The 20221-nt window shown below is 31.4% G+C and overlaps 1 protein-coding gene across 7 annotated transcripts; it reads left to right on the top strand.

Moving 5' to 3' along the window:
* The first annotated feature begins 945 nt into the window (after window positions 1-945).
* Window positions 946-20082, top strand: LOC128162376 (uncharacterized protein C10orf67, mitochondrial-like). Of its 7 annotated transcripts, none has more exons than XM_052825548.1 (23): window positions 946-1075; window positions 2263-2383; window positions 2772-2863; window positions 3245-3296; window positions 3456-3530; window positions 3906-4082; window positions 4742-4801; window positions 6415-6504; window positions 7507-7651; window positions 8334-8392; window positions 9456-9521; window positions 10581-10592; window positions 11551-11562; window positions 13870-13935; window positions 14527-14634; window positions 15133-15162; window positions 16203-16294; window positions 16902-16967; window positions 17871-17958; window positions 18299-18361; window positions 18647-18797; window positions 18990-19059; window positions 19409-20082. In XM_052825548.1, exons 1-23 carry the CDS (start codon window positions 957-959, stop codon window positions 19518-19520), a joined length of 1926 nt encoding a protein of 641 aa, XP_052681508.1. In that variant the 5' UTR covers window positions 946-956; the 3' UTR covers window positions 19521-20082. The 7 variants fall into 7 exon arrangements, with proteins under 7 accessions (XP_052681508.1, XP_052681504.1, XP_052681509.1 ...); XM_052825544.1 differs by lacking the exon at window positions 6415-6504 and adding an exon at window positions 5421-5558; XM_052825549.1 differs by lacking the exon at window positions 6415-6504.
* The last annotated feature ends 139 nt before the right edge of the window (window positions 20083-20221 follow it).

Below are 20221 nucleotides of genomic sequence, written 5' to 3'. Positions count from 1 at the left end.
TCTCTCTCTCTCTCTCTCTCTCTCTTGTTATAAAGAAGTTATATTTCTTCATCCAAAAGAGCTGTTAACTAAACTTATAATTACCTATCATTATTCGATACATGTACATGCATATGTATGTTTTGTCTTTAAAAAAATGATTAATTAACAATACATGCGACCATGACGTACATGTATGTATTTAGCTCTAATAGTCATTCAGCGTGTGTGGGGTATTTTTTAACTGACATACACTAAAAAGAATAAATGGAACTGCGTATCACTGGCCAGCATCTTTTAAAAATATGGTTATATTTAAAAGATATACATGTATATTCAATTTTTAGCGAAGAGATGGCACGTACATGTATAATTATAGTGTGTATACATACATATATATTTTAATATTCAGTGGTCACGCAGAAAATTAGGCAGTTAATAAATGGCTAAAATTAATGTATTCGTGGCTACTGGTGTGCGGTATCTTGTACTATCACCCCTAAGGTACCAGATCTCTAACTGTTCCCTGGTTTAATCGTCTGTCAGCTATAATCTGCTTTTAGGCACTGGCCTTTTTGACTTTCTATTTATAGAGTTGAGGTCTATTATAACCCGGTTCAATTAGAGATCATTGACAGATGCCATGTACCCACTACCTGAATAATTTCATTATTCAAAAAAGCACATGAACACATAATTTGACCTTACTTTTTTTGTATTGTCAATTTCTGTTTAAAAAAATATTCATTTGAATAGTGAATTTCGAGAAAAGACGAGACACAATTTTTTCATGCTATATTTTTTTTTATATCTTTACAAAAAAATTAAATGAAAATTAACCTAAATCATATAATTCGTGTATAAATTGAAATTTTAAAAACATTGATTACATTCCAAAGAATATTACCTGCACACAGGTAAACTGAGTATATTGTAGATTGAGTTGTCCCTCTTTCAAAGTGTTGATTAGCAACAAAATGGCGGTCGTTGCATCGCGCTTCGACCCAGGAATTGAGTTTAGTCGTTCTGAGGCAGAATTACAGGATCATGTTCTCGATGTGTATGGTACAAGAGAACATGAAGTGGATTTATTCAGGTAAAAAATGCGAAGTTTGGTTAAATATATACGTAATACTTTGAGAATCTAAGACTGAACTCCAAACGAAGTTCGAACGGGCACTTGTTATTGTTTTGCGATCAATAAGAAAGATATAAATGTACTCTCTCCATAATAAAATGTAGAAATAAGAAGGATATAATCGGTATTCCAACAATTTACTTGCTTATTATTTGAAAATCGAGTATTTTCGCCTAAACGAATACTCCGTTCGAATTTCCTCAGTTTTAGTTTGGGAAAATATGCGTGCATCTTTTTTCTCTATCCAATGACGTCAAGACTAGTCTTTCACAGCCATGTTGCGATTCATTGAAGCCCATCCTAAGTATCGAACTTTAGGGATTCAAGCAGGAATTTATAAAGGTTCTTTTGATGAAGACGAATGTGCAGTGGATGTAGACTCAGACGAATCACAGTTGGTTTATATATTTGATCTTTCTCAGAAGAGCTATAAGTCAGATAGTGGCCTTGCCTTTTAAAAACACTGCTTAAAGTTACTGTTGCATTTTGATTCTGATATGATCTTTTAGCAAAGGGTGTTTATAAAGTGCTGAACCAGGCAATAAATCCCTCTTTATTACTTTGTATAAATAGGTTTATAACTGATGTGTATGATGCTAGGAAATGCTAGCAAAATTCTGTTTCATGATGTCCTGACTTTTTGCTGAATTGCTTGAAATTTATAACACTTTTTGGGTTAAAATAATGTTTATCAGTCACTTAAGTATGAAAAATAAAGATTTAGGCACCCTTCAACACTTCAGGTTTAAGAATGTAGCTATGCCAAACCTAAAAGGTCAAAAGTGATTTTATAATTCAATCAGAATGAAAGTACTCAGATGATATTGATCAATCACAAACTGAAAGAGGTACAGAGAACTTTGGAATGAATAAAAAATATTAGTTGACCATTATCATGATTATAAATCGATCTCTATATAAAAGAAATCTATTTTTATTTCTTTAAAACCAAAAAAAAATGAAAAAGGTTTTTCAAACCAAAAATCTTTGGATTTTTTAAATTCATTTAAATGATATCTATTGAACCCAGAGGTATTTATGGATATCAAATTTATTTATTCTCTGTAATCATTGATAGTTGTATGGTTTTTTTTCCATTTCCATTTCCATACATTAACATTGATACATGGACCTTCTCTTTACAGGCCTAACATTGCTGACCAGCACAAGGTGGGGTTCTTCACACTAGACAGATGTTCTCAGACAGAGGTCACAGAGGTCGTCGACCTCAAGGAAATGACGGAGGTCCTCCAGATCCTACTACAGGTAATGCCATTATCCTCAACAACCAGTGTCCTCAACAACCAGTGTCCTCAACAACCGATGTCCTCAAAAACCAGATTTAGTGTCCTCATAAATATTTGTTTGCATAACCTCTCCTCAACAACTAGTGTCCTCAACAACCATTGTATGTCCTATAATTACAAACATCCCTTTCTCTCAACAATAATGTGTTCTCATACATGTGTATTTATATATGACATCAACAACAAATCCTCTCATAATTATACCACCTGACGTCATCAGTCATGCAGTATACTCAACAACATTAAATGTCCTCAACAACTGGTGTCTACATATTTGGTCAGAGGGTAATCCCTGAAAAAATATTTAGATGTACATTCGTGATTTAATGATTTTTTCATCGTTTCAGGATGTGACCAATCTCCGTCGAGATATCAACCTGACCAAGCATGTGATGCAGGCAGACTACGAGTCCAAGCTACAGGAAAAAAGTCTGGAGCTGTAAGTCTGATTAGCTACTATAGGGTCATCCATAGCACTTCCAGGGCAATCACTTCTTTCAATTTTGAGCCAAACATTAAACCCATTCCCATGAGAAAAGATTGCCTTGACAGATTTTCCCAACAATTTGAACAAGAAAATTTCTAAATTATACTTCAAATATAAATATAATGTTTTACAACAAAGTTCTTCTACCAAAATATGCTATTACACTAGCCCTGGTCTATGTGTTTTGTTGAATATCAACAATTCAATATATATTTACATTCAGTGTGTATATTTCCCCTTTGCTTTGATTGAAGCAAAACTGTATTTTTTTTTTCTTCGAATTTCTAATTTTACTATACTATTTACTAATAATATATATATATTTTTTTACAGATATGTCAGAATAAACGAGAAAGTGAGAGAACTTGAGAGAATCCATGAAGATGTAAGTAAACAAATATGAACATGTACATGATGTAGGTGAAGAGAGGAGGAACATTGTTTCATTGACATACAGTAATCTAATGCACTGGTATTCTGATTTTGAAAACACCACTATCACGACATTTTTATTAATGTTGACTTTGTTTACCTTCTTTTTCAGAGAGTGACCACAGTAAGGAGAGCCTTCAGACAGCAGCTATCTGATGCTATCGCCAGGGTGGCTGTACTATACAATGTAGGTCCTACTGTCTGCCCCCACCCACTCCCCAAACCCACCTTCATGAAGATTTTATTAAATTCCCAGTTCATCAGTACATGTATTAGTAATTAAACTCTTTGAATTATCTGCAGGCTTGATTGAAGTGTTCCTCATCAGTCAAAAATCAAACAGAAGATAATTATTTTTTTATTCATTTATTCAATATATATGAAAAAAATGGTCCAATTTGTCCTAGAATATTTTATATAGATCAATTGGTATCCTCATGACAAATTACACATTTCAACCCAGGGTATACATGCACATGTATTTTGCTGTATTTTTAATTTTTGTTGATTTTTATTTTTTCAAACTTATTTTCAACTGAACCCTATTTGATATTGAACACAGAAAAACTTAGAATCCAAGATAAAGAAAGAGAAACGGAAACAGGAGGAAGGGCAGGGTAAGCACGATGAGAAATACAAGGAGATGCAGGCCACCATACAGAGGAACGAGACCGTCATACAGATGCTCAAAATGCAGCTGGCTCAGTTCCAACAACGGCGCAACAGTGAAGTCGAAAGTGTAAGTTTGTATCAAATTGCGTTTGTTACTTTGCAATTAAAATTTTTTAGATTTTTTTTTCATTTTGAGTTAAAGAATTTTTCATATTTTTAATAGATTAAGGCAATAGGCGACATTAATATATTTTTGTTCATTCTATCAAGAATTTAAATTTGAATAGCAATAAGTAGATACATGAATGTAAAGTTGTTATGATTGCATGAATTTAGGAGAACAATGCTTGTTAGAAATCCTAGCTGCTACACATAGATTGCTTGATTTGTAATCAGAAATTTATATTGATAAATACAGTGTATTGATTTTACAGATCTTTGGTTTTTATGTTTTTTTGTTTTTTAGATGCAATCTCTTTAATTAAACATAATCTTTAGGAAAAAATTATCTGTAGCAAGATAATTTTGTTTTTCTGAATCATTGAATTTATACTGTTATAAGATATGTATTACTTTTCATTTCTCTCAAACATTTTTATACTAGCTGGTAGCTGCACTATTTTTTAGTCGTAAACAATGCAAAAAAGAGTAGAATTTCATAATAAAACAGCTACCTAAAGCTTCATGAGTTGGATTTATATTATATATTTAGAGATATTTGTACTATTATAGAATGCTACTTAGCCAGCTTTTTTCTGTAGAACTGCTTTGATTATTTTTGATTAGCCGGACATTTCCTCCGATCGACCATCAAACACAACGGCAGGGTCCCCGGTTCCTTCTCTGGTAATGAATGGGTTTTAGGGTGTCTAAACAAACCAACTTTTCAACTAATAATGTGGAACATATAAAATAAATCACACACAGTCTCTCCATTTTAATACACCTTTCTCCTTAATTTATTTTTTATTTTGGGATTATGGTACATGTTAACTGTATTGATATTTTGTGGATGCACATTTTTTCTCTCTCTCTTATGTACATATATATCTATTATTTTTATTTTTGATATGATTTTGCATGAAGTATTAATTCTGGTGTAAACATGGACTTAATTGTCAGTATTGTGCTCATTACTATCCTACATCAAACATTCAGATTGACTAATCGTTGTGTGTGCTCTCTCTTCTCTCTCTCTCTCTCTCTCTCTCTCTCTCTCTCTCTCTCTCCATACATTTGGTCAATTTAATCATGAAAACAAAAATTGAATGATATATAGTTATAAACATCAACTATTTTTTAAGTGTTTTACACCCAAAAAGATTAACTTGAATGGTATTTGAATCCCCATCCAAAAAAAAACCAAAAGAAAATCATTCACAACAAAAAGTGTCTAACACTCTATCTTTCTAATTTAATATCACTTTCAATGTGGATTTTCACTTTACTAATTTTGGCACTACAGGAAGCGAAAAAGAAGAAAAAGGAGGCATCACCCCCTAAAGAGCGTCCCCCACCCCCTCCAAAAGCTAAATCACCCTCCCCATCCCCTCCACCCTCACCCAAACCACCCCCCAAAAAACAGACCAAGATGCCACCCGTGGTACGTCACCTGTGTGATACATGTGTATATGTAATAGGAACTCAACCCAGTCTAACACCAACTTTATAGGAGTGACACCTGTGTAACACATGTAAATTGTACTAGGGACTCATTTCTAATACCGTTGTAATAAGTGTCCGTCTCCTGTGTGATAAATGTATTGTAATAAGGAACTCAACTCAGTCTAACACCAACTTTACAGGAGTGACACCTGTGTAACACATGTATATTGTACAAGGGACTCATTCCTGTCTAATACTATTGTTATTAGTGTCCAGACCTGTCCTTGTGAACTCTATGTATCTCAATAATTTGTATGTTTGTAGGTAACAAGAGAATTTTTTTGGCAGCTTCTGCTTTATAACATACATTTTAACAACCAGAGTAGATGACATAACTCTTGATTTTACATGTATTCACAAGTCTTGGATATTTTACCAGAAATTTTACAATCAGTTTGTACAGTAGACATACTATTGCTTCAACTACAAAACTGATATTACATACCATAAACCATATTAGTTTAAAATATATTCATAAGTCAACTAATAGCCCTATAATAAGGAAAAAAGTATGGGTGTTGTTCAGAGTGACATCTCTGTCTATTGATTGATCTTTTAAGTAAATATGATTCTTAAAAATATAGCTTTAATATTGTTTAAACAAGTTTGAACCATCTATCATATAACAGACTAAAGTGTTTTTGTACAAAAAATTCTACTCACTATCTTGCTAAATTATCATTCTTTAATTATCTCAATAACAAACTATTTTGCAGCCATAAAAAGAGGACCCAAGTTTTTGCACTTAATTATAATGTACAATAGTATGAATTTGCTTAGAATTGAAATTTCAGAATGATAATGCAGAAATACAAGAGGAAATACAAGTAGTTTTAGAATCAAAAGGAACTCAGACAGTTCAGTTTCAACCATTCCAAGAAGTGGTAAAAAGAATTGGTATCTGAAAATCTAAAAGCACAATACACAAGGCTTTGGTCATTATGACAACACGTTTTCAAGGCTGAGGAGTTAAGCATGTATTCGGGATATAATGATCAGAAAGACACTGAAATAAAAACATTGGAATCATTAAAATTTGAGGGGGGGGGGGGGCAATTTCTGTGGATTGTCAATTTTTCACAGGGTATAGTTTTGTGTATATACTTCTATGGTAAAACTCTAACTCTAAAATAAACCAAAAAAAATTGAGCCACCACAAATTCTGATGATTCCATAGTTACTGTATGCACAAATGGACATGGGACAAATTTGTTACACTTACCCCCATTATGATACCTATGCAATTTACTTTGATATTGTTCTGTAAATTAATGCTTTAATGGTTCAATAACCAGATGATTTATTTACAAGTAACAAGCAGAAAAAAATCAACTTTAGGTAAATTACAGTAAAGTTGCAAGGAGAGTTTTTAAAGGGCTTTAATTTGTTGCATGAAAATAAAGTTAAGGTACACTAGCTGGTTTTTGTAGTGTGTGAAAACTGCATAAAATTTGCATACATGTATGTAAAAATATATCTGTCTCAATAATATATGTTTCAATTATGTAACTGTAAGCTTGTGGTTGTACATGCATGTAGCATTATATTTACAGCTGTGATTTTAATATAGACATGGTTTGCAGTGATATTGTTAGCTGGATAATCTGTGTACTAAATACAATGATATGTATCCTGATAAAAGTTTTATATACCTGAATGGCTTATAGAAAGGATTAAATATAAATGATTTATATGGTCCAACTGTACTTGTATTTGTAATTATAAAATTATAATGATGAGGATAAGTACATCTGATTCATTAAATTTTCTTAAAACTCTGTACTGTAATTGTTTTTCCTTAAATGTATTTTTTAATTTTGGTTTGTTTATGCTTTAATAAATTTGCTCTCAATGAAGCTAATTGCATAAATCTGTCATACTTTCAGATTGAGGAGCTGTCTGTGAAATCTAAATCTCCCGAGGTCAATGAGGAGTTTGAGGCGTTGAAAGAGGAGTGTGACGGCCTCCACAGACGCGTGGATCGCCTCGAGGAGGCACTAGACATCAAGGAAAACGAAAATCTCAGCCTTTGTAAGTCAATTACTCAATGGAGCAATTTTTATTGAGCAAGCAACTTTGAGACTACTAGATAGTATATGGCAATGGTACATGAAAGTGAAGATTAAGCATACATAACTCTTATTGGAATTTGTGAAATGATTAGTGTTAGAGGGTGTTGACACATGATTTGTGATTTGCTATCTAAGTCTAAAAATTCTTAAGTCAATCACTCAAAGGAGGATTGAGTGTTTACTTTATATGACCCCTTAGTGCATCTTGCACCAAAATGGCTATCTGAAATCATGCATTTACTAGAACTTAATTAACCTTGAATATTAGATTTCGTATTATATGGCAATATGAAAATAAAAATTAAGCATACTTTAATGTAATTAGAATTTGTGAAATGATTGTGGGTGGAGGATGTTGAAATCTTATTTGTGTTTTTCTATCAAAGTTTTTAATTGTGTTTTTCTATCAAAGTTTTTAAACTCTTCATACCTTGTGAACCCTGTGGTTAAGTATGAATTTTGAAGTCATTTCTTTATATTCTGAAATAAAATTGTTTACTGTGTAGTAGCTTGCTATGCAACATAATCATTCCGAGGATGCAGATTGTTTGATAAGCATGCCATATTTGAATCTGAGGTCTTGAAATTCATTGATTGCATAACCAAAATAATTGGACATGGCAATTTGTTGACTTTTTCAGCGGAGCAGATTAACGAATTGAATAATAATCTGGAAAAAGAGAAAATCATGGTGGAACAGGTATGACATGGAGATGAAAAAAAAAAAGTATCCAGCTATGGAGATCATGGAATTTAAGATATCTTTTAGTTATCATAATTAATAGGAAAGTTGTAGATATTTTATTCCTAGGCAACTTGATAATATGTTATGTACATTTTTGTATTTTATGTAAAATTTCATTTTCAACAATATAAGCACTATTATTTAATGTGTTGGTCTACATATATGTATAAAGTAAATGGAAACAGAGATTAGAAAGAACTAGGTACAGTTTCAGTCATATTTTGCCCTTTTTTAGAGTAATTTTTAAAAAATATCACAAAAATGGAAATGTAACATTTATCTACACACGAATATTCATAAACTAAGAATCTATAAATAGTTACCTGATTAGACGTTCTCATGGGTAATTGTGACGTCACAAACAGTGCACTTTCCCGTAATTTTCATAAAACTGAGCAGAAGACACAATTTCCTCAGTAGTTTTTTGAATAGAAAACTATGTCCGCAGCCGTCTCCCACGATGATACTCACATTATAACTTTATCATGTTATGACACATAAAATATATTCATTTTGTTGTGGGCGACGGCTGCGGACACATTTTCCTCTTCAAAAAACTATGAGAAAATGAGCCATTTTTCATCATTTTTGACTAAATCTTAGAAATTTGCCAAAAATGTTGAAGTCATAATTTATTTTTTGAAACAAGATAAAAGTGTATGACTTGGTATTTTATATACACACATGTTCAAGATAGCATAATTATGTGCATTTTCATGAGATTTAAACCACTTTTGAATTTTAGGGCAACTATTAAAAGAAACTGTACCTTCTTCTTTCCATAACTCCTACATGTATTTAATGCATGATGAAGTCAACAATACTGATTGTAAAATTGCTAGAATTAGAACATCTGAAATGAATTAAGTTACATAGGAACTCATTTGCACAGTCTATGATGATTTATTGATAAAGGGTTGATTTTTAATATTCATCCTTTAATAGATGAATGATTGAAGTATCAAAAGTGTACACAGAAAAATATGTTTACCATTAATCAGTTTCTTATTGTTTCTAGCTGAAGTATGAAGCTGATGAAACAAAGAAATTGGCAGAGAAAGAAAAACAGTCCTCCAAGAATCAGGTAAGATAACTGCATGATCATTTTTAGTCATTCCATTTTGTAGTCTGAAAATTTCAGTTACGGTATAGATTCATTTTGAGTTATTTTCTCCTCCTAATCATAATTATGAAACTTGTTTTTGTAAAACAAACAGAGCAAATGCTTATATTGTTATTCATTTGTTCTATGGAATATTATGTGGAATCATTATTTTACTTGTGAAGAATGAATGATATATGCACTTTTAAGTAGATAACCTGCAATCGGCCTTTTCATATTTTCTGTATACTCATAGCATGATTATCAATGAAAACAAGTGTGCATGTTTTCATTGATTTTTGAGGCGCATCGCTATCAGCGATGTAGCCTCATTGCTGTCAGCCCACTTCTCTCAGCTTATATACAAGCGGCGTCATAGAACTCTAGTATCAATGCGCAAATAGATATATAGTGCCGTTCTGATTGTTACGTATTTTCAACCAGGAACATATATTCAGTATTTGTTTTAAAAATGTCAACAAATCATAACAACAGATATCTTCTTTACACATTGAAAAAACATCAACATCAATGAAAGAACAAAACAAAGATTAATACGCAGATGAGATAGACTGGCAATGCCTGCAATGCGATATACGTACGATAGGGACAGAGGACCAGTCAACCGATGAGATAATTTGCATAACTTCAATTTAAAAGCCGCGACGTTAATTGTTCGAATATCGGAGGTAAAAAAAATAAAATAATTTTGTATATAAAATATTTATTTTAAAATGAGAGTAAGTTGCTGTCTTCCTATAGCTAGGAACATATTTCGTATTTTATCACTTGATAAAACGAATAAGACGATGTCCAACTGAATGAGGAAAAGCGCGCCACCTTCCCCATGTGTAGAATGGCGATATTTAACAACTTGTAGTGATGTTTTTAGCTACCTTCAATGCGATGCGCCGCTCAGGCCTTCAGGCCTTTGATTTTACTTGTTTTTAGGCATTTGTTGTACCTTGAATATTTTTTTCAAACAATTGACTATTATTGTTAACAAAGGCATATAACATTTTCTAAATGAACATCTTTTAGATGGCTCTGGAGGTAAACCCATTATTTTTCCCCCTTTCTTTTTTTATTCACATTATTCCAGCTATAACTATATATAAAAAAAAATTGTCATATTGCATATTTCCCTCAATCCTCTCTGTAACCTAACTTTTTTATGCATCTCCTAACAAAAATTCTACTTGTATATGCTGCAAACTTCTTCAAACAATTTAAAAATTGTGTCAGATTTTTAACAATTTTTTGATGATCTCTGTTGTAAAGATATTTTTTTTGTAAACTTTAAAATTTCAATAATGTGGGCATTCAGTATTTTTAGTCCTTTGATTTGTAACAAAAAATGACAATATGAACACCTGCAGAACTGTTTGAATGTAATAAATAATGTATCTTCATTCTTCTACCCAGTACTTGCAAAGGATTTGATTTATAGTATGATTTAGATATTGTAATTTCTATAAATATACAGAATTATATAAGTAAGAAATATTGCTTTTTAGAAAATTGTTTTTAAGGAAAGAGAATTACTTTAACTTAAATTCTATCACCTCACTACCCAAATGGTATGGCTTTTTATTCAACAATCCTTTGATTTAACATATGCAAACAGAGTCACATGGTTTGTCATAGCAACTGTCACACGAATTTTGACCATTCAGTTTCACACATGCAAATTTAAACAACTTTAATATTTTCTAAATTTTTATAACAAATCAGTTATCACTTTCTCTCCAAATTATGATTGAAAAAGCATACTGTAACCATTTTCCTAAAATCTTTCAATCTACAATTATTAAAGCTGCCTTTGATATTTTCATAAATTAGATACTTGCTTTCCATCATTACCAAATTATATATTCTTAGATAGATATTTTAGTTATAAGTTATCTCCCTTATACCTGTCTCTCGATCTATTCTGCATGTTATAATTCTTTCAACATCCGTCATGAGTTTACTCACAAATAAAATTTATTGGTTATTTCATTTTTTTCAGGCAGAAGCTCTGGTAATATACACAACCTTAAGATTGTAGTTTATATCTATTAACAATCAGTTGTGTGTCGATTCATTTATTACAAGTACTTATACTTGAAAATCCTCCCATAGTTATTACCAATTTTTGTGCATGCATTTAATATTTTTTTTAAATTATGATTACATGTTGATCTTTTGTTTGTGTGCATAGATTGATTATAAGAGTGCATTTAGCCAGACTATAATGTTTTTGTTGAGCCTCCATATCAATGTGATCAAGAAAATCCATGCTAGATGACTTTTAAAATAAAATTTGTGCTAGTTGTTTTAACCAAATTTTGGATTAAAAATATTCAAGTTCAGATATTATAACATTTACAGAAAATGTTGTCTGATATATATTATTACCCAGAAGAATAACATGCACTGTTAGGAGTGATACTTTAATCACAGAGTGCCTTAATATTAAATATATTATTAATTATTAATCATAAATTATAATGAATGGAAGCCAAAGCCTTCATTATCTATTTCTAAACATTTTCAATTTATGGATCATTTCTTTGTCCAATATTACATTATAAAAATGGGCAGTATTTTATCAAGTTGCACAATTAATTTGGTAATAAAAAAAAGTTTTTACAAAGTACTTTTCATGACTGAAAATTTCTATTAGATTTCCATTTTGATTTATGGTACAATTGTAAATATGATGATATTTGCAGTGTATTAAATATCCAGATAATCAAAAGAGCAATCTTCGGTGAAATTTCTTATTAATAAGTTTTTTAAGAGAAAATGAAATGTTTTGTAGTTTATTTAGGTTATGGATGTTCACAAGATTTCTCTTGTTTTTGTAGCATTTTATTAGAAATGAGAATTCTATATATTGCTATGTTTTCATTATGGCTTTGATACCTAGTGTGTTTTATCATATATTTAATTTGTTCATTATTATTCCTTACAGAACTCGGATGTAAGTTTTGCACACCTCTTCATTTGCCATATATATCCAAATTATTTACAAACTAACACTTGTCATTTAATCAGATGTTCCTATATTAAGAAAAAATTAATAACAATGTCTGCTCAAATTTCACACCTTCCTTTCAATCTATCCAAGAAACTCATGGTTAACAATCAACATGAATTTAATCATATGTGCATGGAATGGCTTCATTTTCATCATATTAACTGGAAACTAAATTGAATTAATACCTGACACCTATTTCAAACACCTACGTTTTTATTCAAAACGTAAAATGATGAAATTTGTTCGGGAAAAAATAAATGGGTATCAAATATCTTTCACATTTGAAGTAAAAAAAAAGGTAAGAATTGGAATTTATTTTAATGTGGTAAATTAGTTTTTACGGTGATTTTTTTTTTTCACCATGCAAAGGCAATCAAGTTTCAAGCTGACAAAAATTTGAATTAAAACTCAACACGAGATGATCAAATTACAATTACATTAAATACATGCTCGTATGAAAAAAGCACAATCAACAGAATTCAATTCTATATTTAAAATTCATTTCATAGATTATGGAAAACTAAGATTAAAAATGGGACATTTTGATTTTATAGTCAAGATTGCCCCCCCCCCCCCCCCCCCATCAATAAAAAATGACTTTATCATAAAGCATTTTATATCCAAGTTACTAACCAATGCTTGATTCCAATACACTGTACACTGCGTTATGTCTCTTTCAACACATATTTTTTATTCCCAAAAAGCTTGAGTTTCAAACCACAATTTTTTTTATGTGCAGCAACCCTGCATGAAGCAATATTCATCTGCTTTATATGTTCTAAGAACACAATAAAAATAGGAAATTTGAGGTATCTTTCACCTCTTTCAAAAAGAAAAAATTACATCCCTACTACAGACATTTGATAATGCAATTTCTCTGTATTAACGCTAACTTTATAACTAATAAGGTGACTGTACTGTATATATATGTAGCTTTCCCTCATGTGTCTCTGGGTGTACTTGAATGCATGCATGCATGACATTGAGTGAGAGTTTGCAACTGTCTGATGAAGTGTATTAATTTTATGAAAATTAGATTTGACACTAAATTAAACAAAGGCATTCCTATGTATTATTAGATAATTAAAATATACATTTTTGAAATACATTTGTATGATTTTGAAAATTGAAGAACTAATCTACCTAAGAATTTGAGCTACATATATCTAAAAGTTAAATTTTTGATAATATTAATAGGTAATTTTTTTCTCTGTCATAGAACTTGACTAAAATTTCTTAATATATTTTTATTAACTGTTGCAATAAACATGTTTAGAAGTTTTATTTCTCAATTATTTTATATAGCTAGCCAAACAGAAGCAGGAGATGCAGAGAATGATGGAGGAACAGATCAGGAGAGCCAAGGAAGAGGTAATTAATAAAATACAATATACTTTAACTTATATATCTATTAATAAGGAAATATTGAACATCAACTTGTGAAGCAAGATTTTACAGTACTGTAGATTCCTAATATTATCCATGTAAAATTGCGAAAGGTACATCTTGCGGATTTTAAAATCTCGGTTTTATTTTATTGATTTAAAATAGATGTAAACTTAATGAAACTATGTCAAAAATTCGGTGTTCGCTATTTTATATTCTCGTGTTTTGATGCAAAATAGTGGAATATTGGAATTAAGTACTCATGTAAAATAAGGAATCTACTGTGTATGTAAATTTTGCATTGTGAAAGAAAATATAATATTGTGGTTATCTTGTTTATATCTAATATATTGTTAATTCTTTTAAAAATTGCTGAATTATCATTTTGATTTTGAATTTGTATAGTTTAAAAACGTGTTACGTTCAACATATAATACCGTCGTATACATGCAATTCTTGTACATTTTCTTTCACTTTTCTATGTCTATATAGTATGTACTTGCTTAGACCTTATTAAACTTATACTACAATAATTTATGCCTATCAGTTAATTAATTATTTACATTCTGTATTTAGGCAGAGAATGCTAAGCATGAGGAGGCAAAATCTCTGAAGGAGGCAGAGAGCAGCAAGCTGAAGCTGTTGATGGACCAGAAGAAATTACTGGAGCAGGAGTTGATGCAGGTAAAGAGAGGCTCATGTACCATAAACTGTAAATATGGGGGGGGGGGGGGGGGGGGGGCTCACATACTTTAAACTGTAAGGAGGGTTTTATTCACCTTATATTAAAAGAGGGAAGATCATCTACACTATATTATACAATGGAGGGAGGGGGCTTATCTTCCGTAAATTTGGAGAGGGGGTGTATCTATCATGAAAATAGAGGAAAGGGGCTCATCTGCTTTAAAGGGGTTCATCTTCTGTCAAATGAAGGGATTAGGATAATCTACTTTAGTATTACATGGAGAGAGGACTGGCTTATCTCTTGTAAAGATCATATCAAAATATTAATTGTATTCATGATTTTTAATTGAAGAAATATCCTTTTTAGCGGGATTGAAACCATATTCATGGTTCAAGGATCCTGGTCATGGCACCATAACTAGTTTGCCACTCAAACCAACATGTTGTATGCTTCATTGAAATTGATGTCACAATTGATGTTTTTGTTGTAATATTCAGGCCCCAAGCTTTACACAGTATCACAAAAGTGTGAGTCAGTTTTAGGTGGTATGTCTTGTTATGCTGTGGTAAAGGACTAGTCTGTATCTTGAATGAAATTCAGTAAATGGATTCATTACACCAATCAATCATGTGCACAAACACAAAAAACTTATCTATTCATAACTAATTCTTTTAGATTTTTATATAAATTTTGGCCAAAAAAATGATATCAAACTTCAGTACCTCATAATTGATTTTGAAAACTATCAATTGTACAACCTCATGCACCAATAGAGCACACTTTCTAGCTGGAAATCTTGATCTTTCATTCCACAAGGTTCAAATCTTGTTTTAATTTGACTGTAGCTGTTATTATTTAATTTTCGTTTCTCCCAATCTGGCAATCAAGATAACTTTAAAATAAAAAGTTGATGGTTATTGAAGGAAATCACTAAGAATGAAAACAACATCAAAATATCTTCATTTATCTTCATTAATGTTTATATGAAAAATAGTGTGCTTGTTTTCATTTTCTTCTGTTTTCTTTATCTGGCGTCAGTATGAGGAAAGTAGAGCATAACTGTCCTTTTCTTTCTTTAGTATTCATTTCTATCTTGAGTGGATTTTATTTTCAATCAATTTGGTGATTTGTTTGTATAAATTAGCTAATGGAATGAAATCCTTAAAAGTGTTTGATAAGTTGCAAGTCATTCTTCAAAATAGGATTAAGGAATGATTTTGCTAAATGAAATATTGAGTTTCTCCAAAACCTTAAAAAAATATTTGAGATCCATTAGATAATGGGGAATGTATCATAAGCTTAGGGATCAACTAGAGTGAACCATAGAATCAGTTGCTGGATCAATTATGTGACATACTGTATAAAAGTTTCTAGGAAAGAAAATTAAACAACTAAAATATCTGTTTGTTATTTGAATTTGAACATCATATTATTGTTATTATTAATTGGGTCTTGAGAGAAATCTAAATCAAAATTTAGGTATATATATGAGTTTATTCACTTGTAAGTATTTTACATGACTGATTACAAAACGTCACAGATACTGTATAAGGGCATGTTTCTTTAGGAGAGGAAAAAGAACAACACAAAAACTCAGGAAGAAGTGGATGTGGAAAAATATAGGAAGGTGGAACAAAAGCTAAGGGATGAAATTCTAAGGTAATAATGTAATAAAAGTATTGCATGCAACCTATTGTAATAAAAGTATTTTATATTTTAACTCCTGGCAATTAAAGTAAATATAGCATGTATCCCATTGTAATAAAGGCATTGCATCTTACACATGGTAATAAAAGTATTCTATATATGTATCTTATTTTGATAAACTAAAAGTATTCCATGTAACCTATTGTAATAAAAGTATTGCTTGTAACTGGTACTACAGATTCCTTATTATATGTGAGTACCTAATTCCGCGATTCAACCGTTTTCCATCAAATTGCAAGAACATTAAATCGCGATTGCTTAATTTTTATCATAGATTCATGTAGTTTACATATTTCAGAAAAATAAAAGCAAGATTTAAAATTCACGAGATGTGCTGCTCGCGATTTTACATGGATATTTATTCCTCACGGTTAATTAGGAATTTACAGTATATAATCTGTTATGAACTATAATATTGCATGTATCCCATTGCAATCAGAGTTATAAAAGAAGATCCAAAAAAGATTACAGTAATTTTAAATCAGTAGTTAGAATCATGTACTACTGTATTTGATTCTGTGCAGATTTTTTATGTTTGGCTGGTTTTTTTTTCTTTAAGATTAAAGAAGGAAATTGAAAGAATCCATCGTACCTGGGAAAAGAAGTTTGCAATATTACAACAGAGGTATAATTTTTACAATATTTCAACAGGGGCCTGGTTTTTACAATATTACACAAAGGCATTTTTTTTTTTTACAATATTACAACAGATATATGATTTTACAATATTACAACAGATGTTTGATATTTACAATTTATTACAACAGAGGTATGCATAATCTCAACATGATCTTGATCTTGGATATTAAGGTCACATTTTCTAATCAGTGATGTTCTTATTCACCATAACATATTATAATAAACAAATGCTTATGTTGAATTAGAAGAAATAAATAGACGCCCTTGATCCACAACCTGAAAAATTGTTGTTTACTTACTAAGTATGTGAAAAAAACTCAAATGTTTTTAATTTAAAGTAATCGTTGTTTTATCAGCTTCTAGTATCCATTAAAGCCCACCTTGTTTCCCAGTTTTAATTTGAAGGAAAGGTAGATTTGATGTTTTCATAATATAACGCAGCTAGCTAGCAAGTCCTCAATGTTTTGTTGTGATTTGCAACCAATCATTTTGGCTCACACATTTCCGATAACGAAAACAAATCGGGAACTGCACATTCAAATATTGTATTTCTATTAGATAAAGTGCTCAAACCAGGAAAGAGGCATCACTTCAAAAGCTTGCAATTTCATTAATACATGAATCACTGTCAAAGCATGTAATCACACTACAAATTTTTACTCTTGTGGATGCCTGTTTTTGAATTTTCACAATGCGCTGGGGACATTATTAGCTATTGTTGGGAGAGCTTTGTGTTTTTGACTGATTACAGATTTGATTTCTGCTCTGTTTGTCTCGTTTATCAGGCATGCAAATTACCATGCCATCGATGCAATGTTTTGAGTTGTACTGGTTTGTTTTTATTGATGCAAAATTTTGAGTGATTGAGAGAGGTCTTTTTTTCTTTTAGTTTGCATGCCCTGAAGGACGAGAGCTATATCAGACAGACTCTACAGAGGCAAGCTGCTGCACTGCATCACGCGGCAGTTAGTTACGCCGTAAGTGTTTGAGAGTCAGTGATGCATAAACGATCATATCTACAAAGATTCATCAGTGATTTTGACTGAGAGAAAAATCTCTACTGCAACCTTTTGGTTTTAGTTTTTATCAGTCATTTTTTGCAACAATAAAAGTTTAATAAAGAACACAATAATTGACATAATTTTTGCAGGTTTAATATTTTGCAAAATGAAAATGATGGCAATATATATAAGTAGCAAAAAAAATACCATAAATATGGCATATGTTTATTTGATATGAGATTTTCACAGATTTTACACTTTTTCTCCTCATACATGTGATTGGCAGTTTCTCAAAAAAAAATTTTGATGATTTAAGGTGGACACCCCAGTAGGAATTGTTCCACAGAAACAGCAGTCTTACCCCAGAAAACCAGTTATTGTATGTATACTGTCTATAACACTTTATGATCTTCATTAATAATGTATAGAAAAATATCAAATCAAAGTGTTGCTATCAATTAAAGACAGGAGACTCTGTTCTTTGTGTCTCGCAAATACCCTTTATTAGGTACAGATATTGTCAGTACCTATGCATGTGGTATAAATCCAGTTTCGTAAAAGCCAGAAAAAATTTCATATTTATTTCAATATAACGTTGTTGCTGCAATGATTTGAATTTTGAAGATGTAAAACCAATATTCATGTTTTTTTCTTTACACTTTAGCCTGATATTCCAAAGAAGCCCCCACCCAACACTACCCCAGCCATGAATGTGAACACCTCTGCTGGGGGGATGGGAGTGTTTGACAAGGACTATATCTCCTACACTGTATCCGCCCCCAGTGGGCGGGGCACTGCCATGTTGTCTGTCGATGGTAAGTGACACCCCCTCCCCACTTTCCTCATTCTGATTTTTTTTCTGGATCACTCCAAAGTGACAATCTGGTAACAAACTGTTTCTTGATCAACTCTTCATGACACAATGCTTTCACCAAATGGCTGATTTTATCTCCCTTTGTTTTAACTTTTAAAATCTGACCTGATGTTTTTTATTCTGTATAATGTAGAAAACCAAGTGATGTCTGATGGAGAACAGATGCCTGAAGATGTGGAACACATTCCCCCTCCCCCCTCACGGTGAGTAACTTTAGGGTCAAGTTGTACTTTAGATTCAATCTTTATAGTACAACTTTATTTCATCCTTGACTTAATTAAGTAACTATATGTAACTTAAGGGCATAAATTAAAGTTATTTTCAGGCAACGAAATGTTTTATTGCTGAAAAAGATCAAATAAGATTTTATTATGTGTTATAGACAAAAAATTTAATTAATTGCCCAGATATTTGTTCTTTTGAATTTTTATATTGAAGAGAAGTGCTTTGCATAAAAAGATTTTCAAAGAAGTCACTGTTAAGACGTTCCTTTAGAATCTTGAATGCATTATGTTTAACTGGTTCTTATTAGAGTATGGTTTTGATTGACAGACGAAGAGACAGCCCAGAAGATAGACAGATAGACAAACAGATGAAAGGAGAGGAAGGGCAATACTACTCCCAGTCCCAGGCAGGCCATACACCAACAGTAGTCAGCCAATAGAAAGAGACGTTACGAAGAGAACCTGCCTTTTTGTTCCACTTGCCACCTCTGAGGAATGTTGTTAATGGATAATCTAAGAGTGATTTGACCTTTGACCTTTATGTGCAGAAAGATGAATACTGGCTGAAACATTTATAATTAAGGATGTATTGAATGTAAGAAGAACAATTTGAATGAGTGGTTATTTTGAACAAGAGATTGTTTGGTATGAATGCAGAATGTGTGGTACTGTGTTTTGGAAAATACATCTGCATTTTCAGATATTTTTTCGTTGGGGGGGGGGGGGGGGGGTAGAGAAACAGTCTAATTTAAAGGATTGGATGTGATTGAATATTCAAGATATTAAAATGTATATTTCTTAGTAAAAATAAACAATTTTTTGATAGAGAAGTGATATGTGCTGCTGAATACTTCTTGATGATTATTTATGTTTATTGTATTATTTTGGATTTGAGACTTTTACTTCCATGTTTTATACAAACTGCTGTGTGGTTAATGTACTGTGATATTTCTTAATACACTCAACAACAATGTGTCCTGTAATAAACTGTGATATCTATGATACTGGTGTCTGCTTTGTATTTTTACAAGTTCAAGGCCAAAGGAAAACTTAATCATTTAAGGCCAATGTTTGTTTAGAAAAGGATGTTTGTGTAGAAAAGGATTGCAGTTAACCTCAAAAATAGACTTAAAGCAAGCTT

Source organism: Crassostrea angulata, chromosome 9, assembly GCF_025612915.1.
Source record: "Crassostrea angulata isolate pt1a10 chromosome 9, ASM2561291v2, whole genome shotgun sequence".
Lineage (NCBI taxonomy): Eukaryota > Metazoa > Mollusca > Bivalvia > Ostreida > Ostreidae > Magallana > Magallana angulata.
The sequence above is the reverse complement of the archived record's forward strand: the minus strand, read 5'-3'. Positions and strand labels throughout refer to the sequence as shown.

Bases quoted from the DNA above. Each gene is read 5' to 3' on its own strand.
- LOC128162376 (XM_052825544.1), top strand. From the start codon at position 957: ATGGCGGTCGTTGCATCGCGCTTCGACCCAGGAATTGAGTTTAGTCGT. The intron at 3,297-3,455 runs GTAAGTAAACAA...CTTCTTTTTCAG, and splicing joins TTGAGAGAATCCATGAAGAT to AGAGTGACCACAGTAAGGAG. The intron at 8,393-9,455 runs GTATGACATGGA...TATTGTTTCTAG, and splicing joins AGAAAATCATGGTGGAACAG to CTGAAGTATGAAGCTGATGA.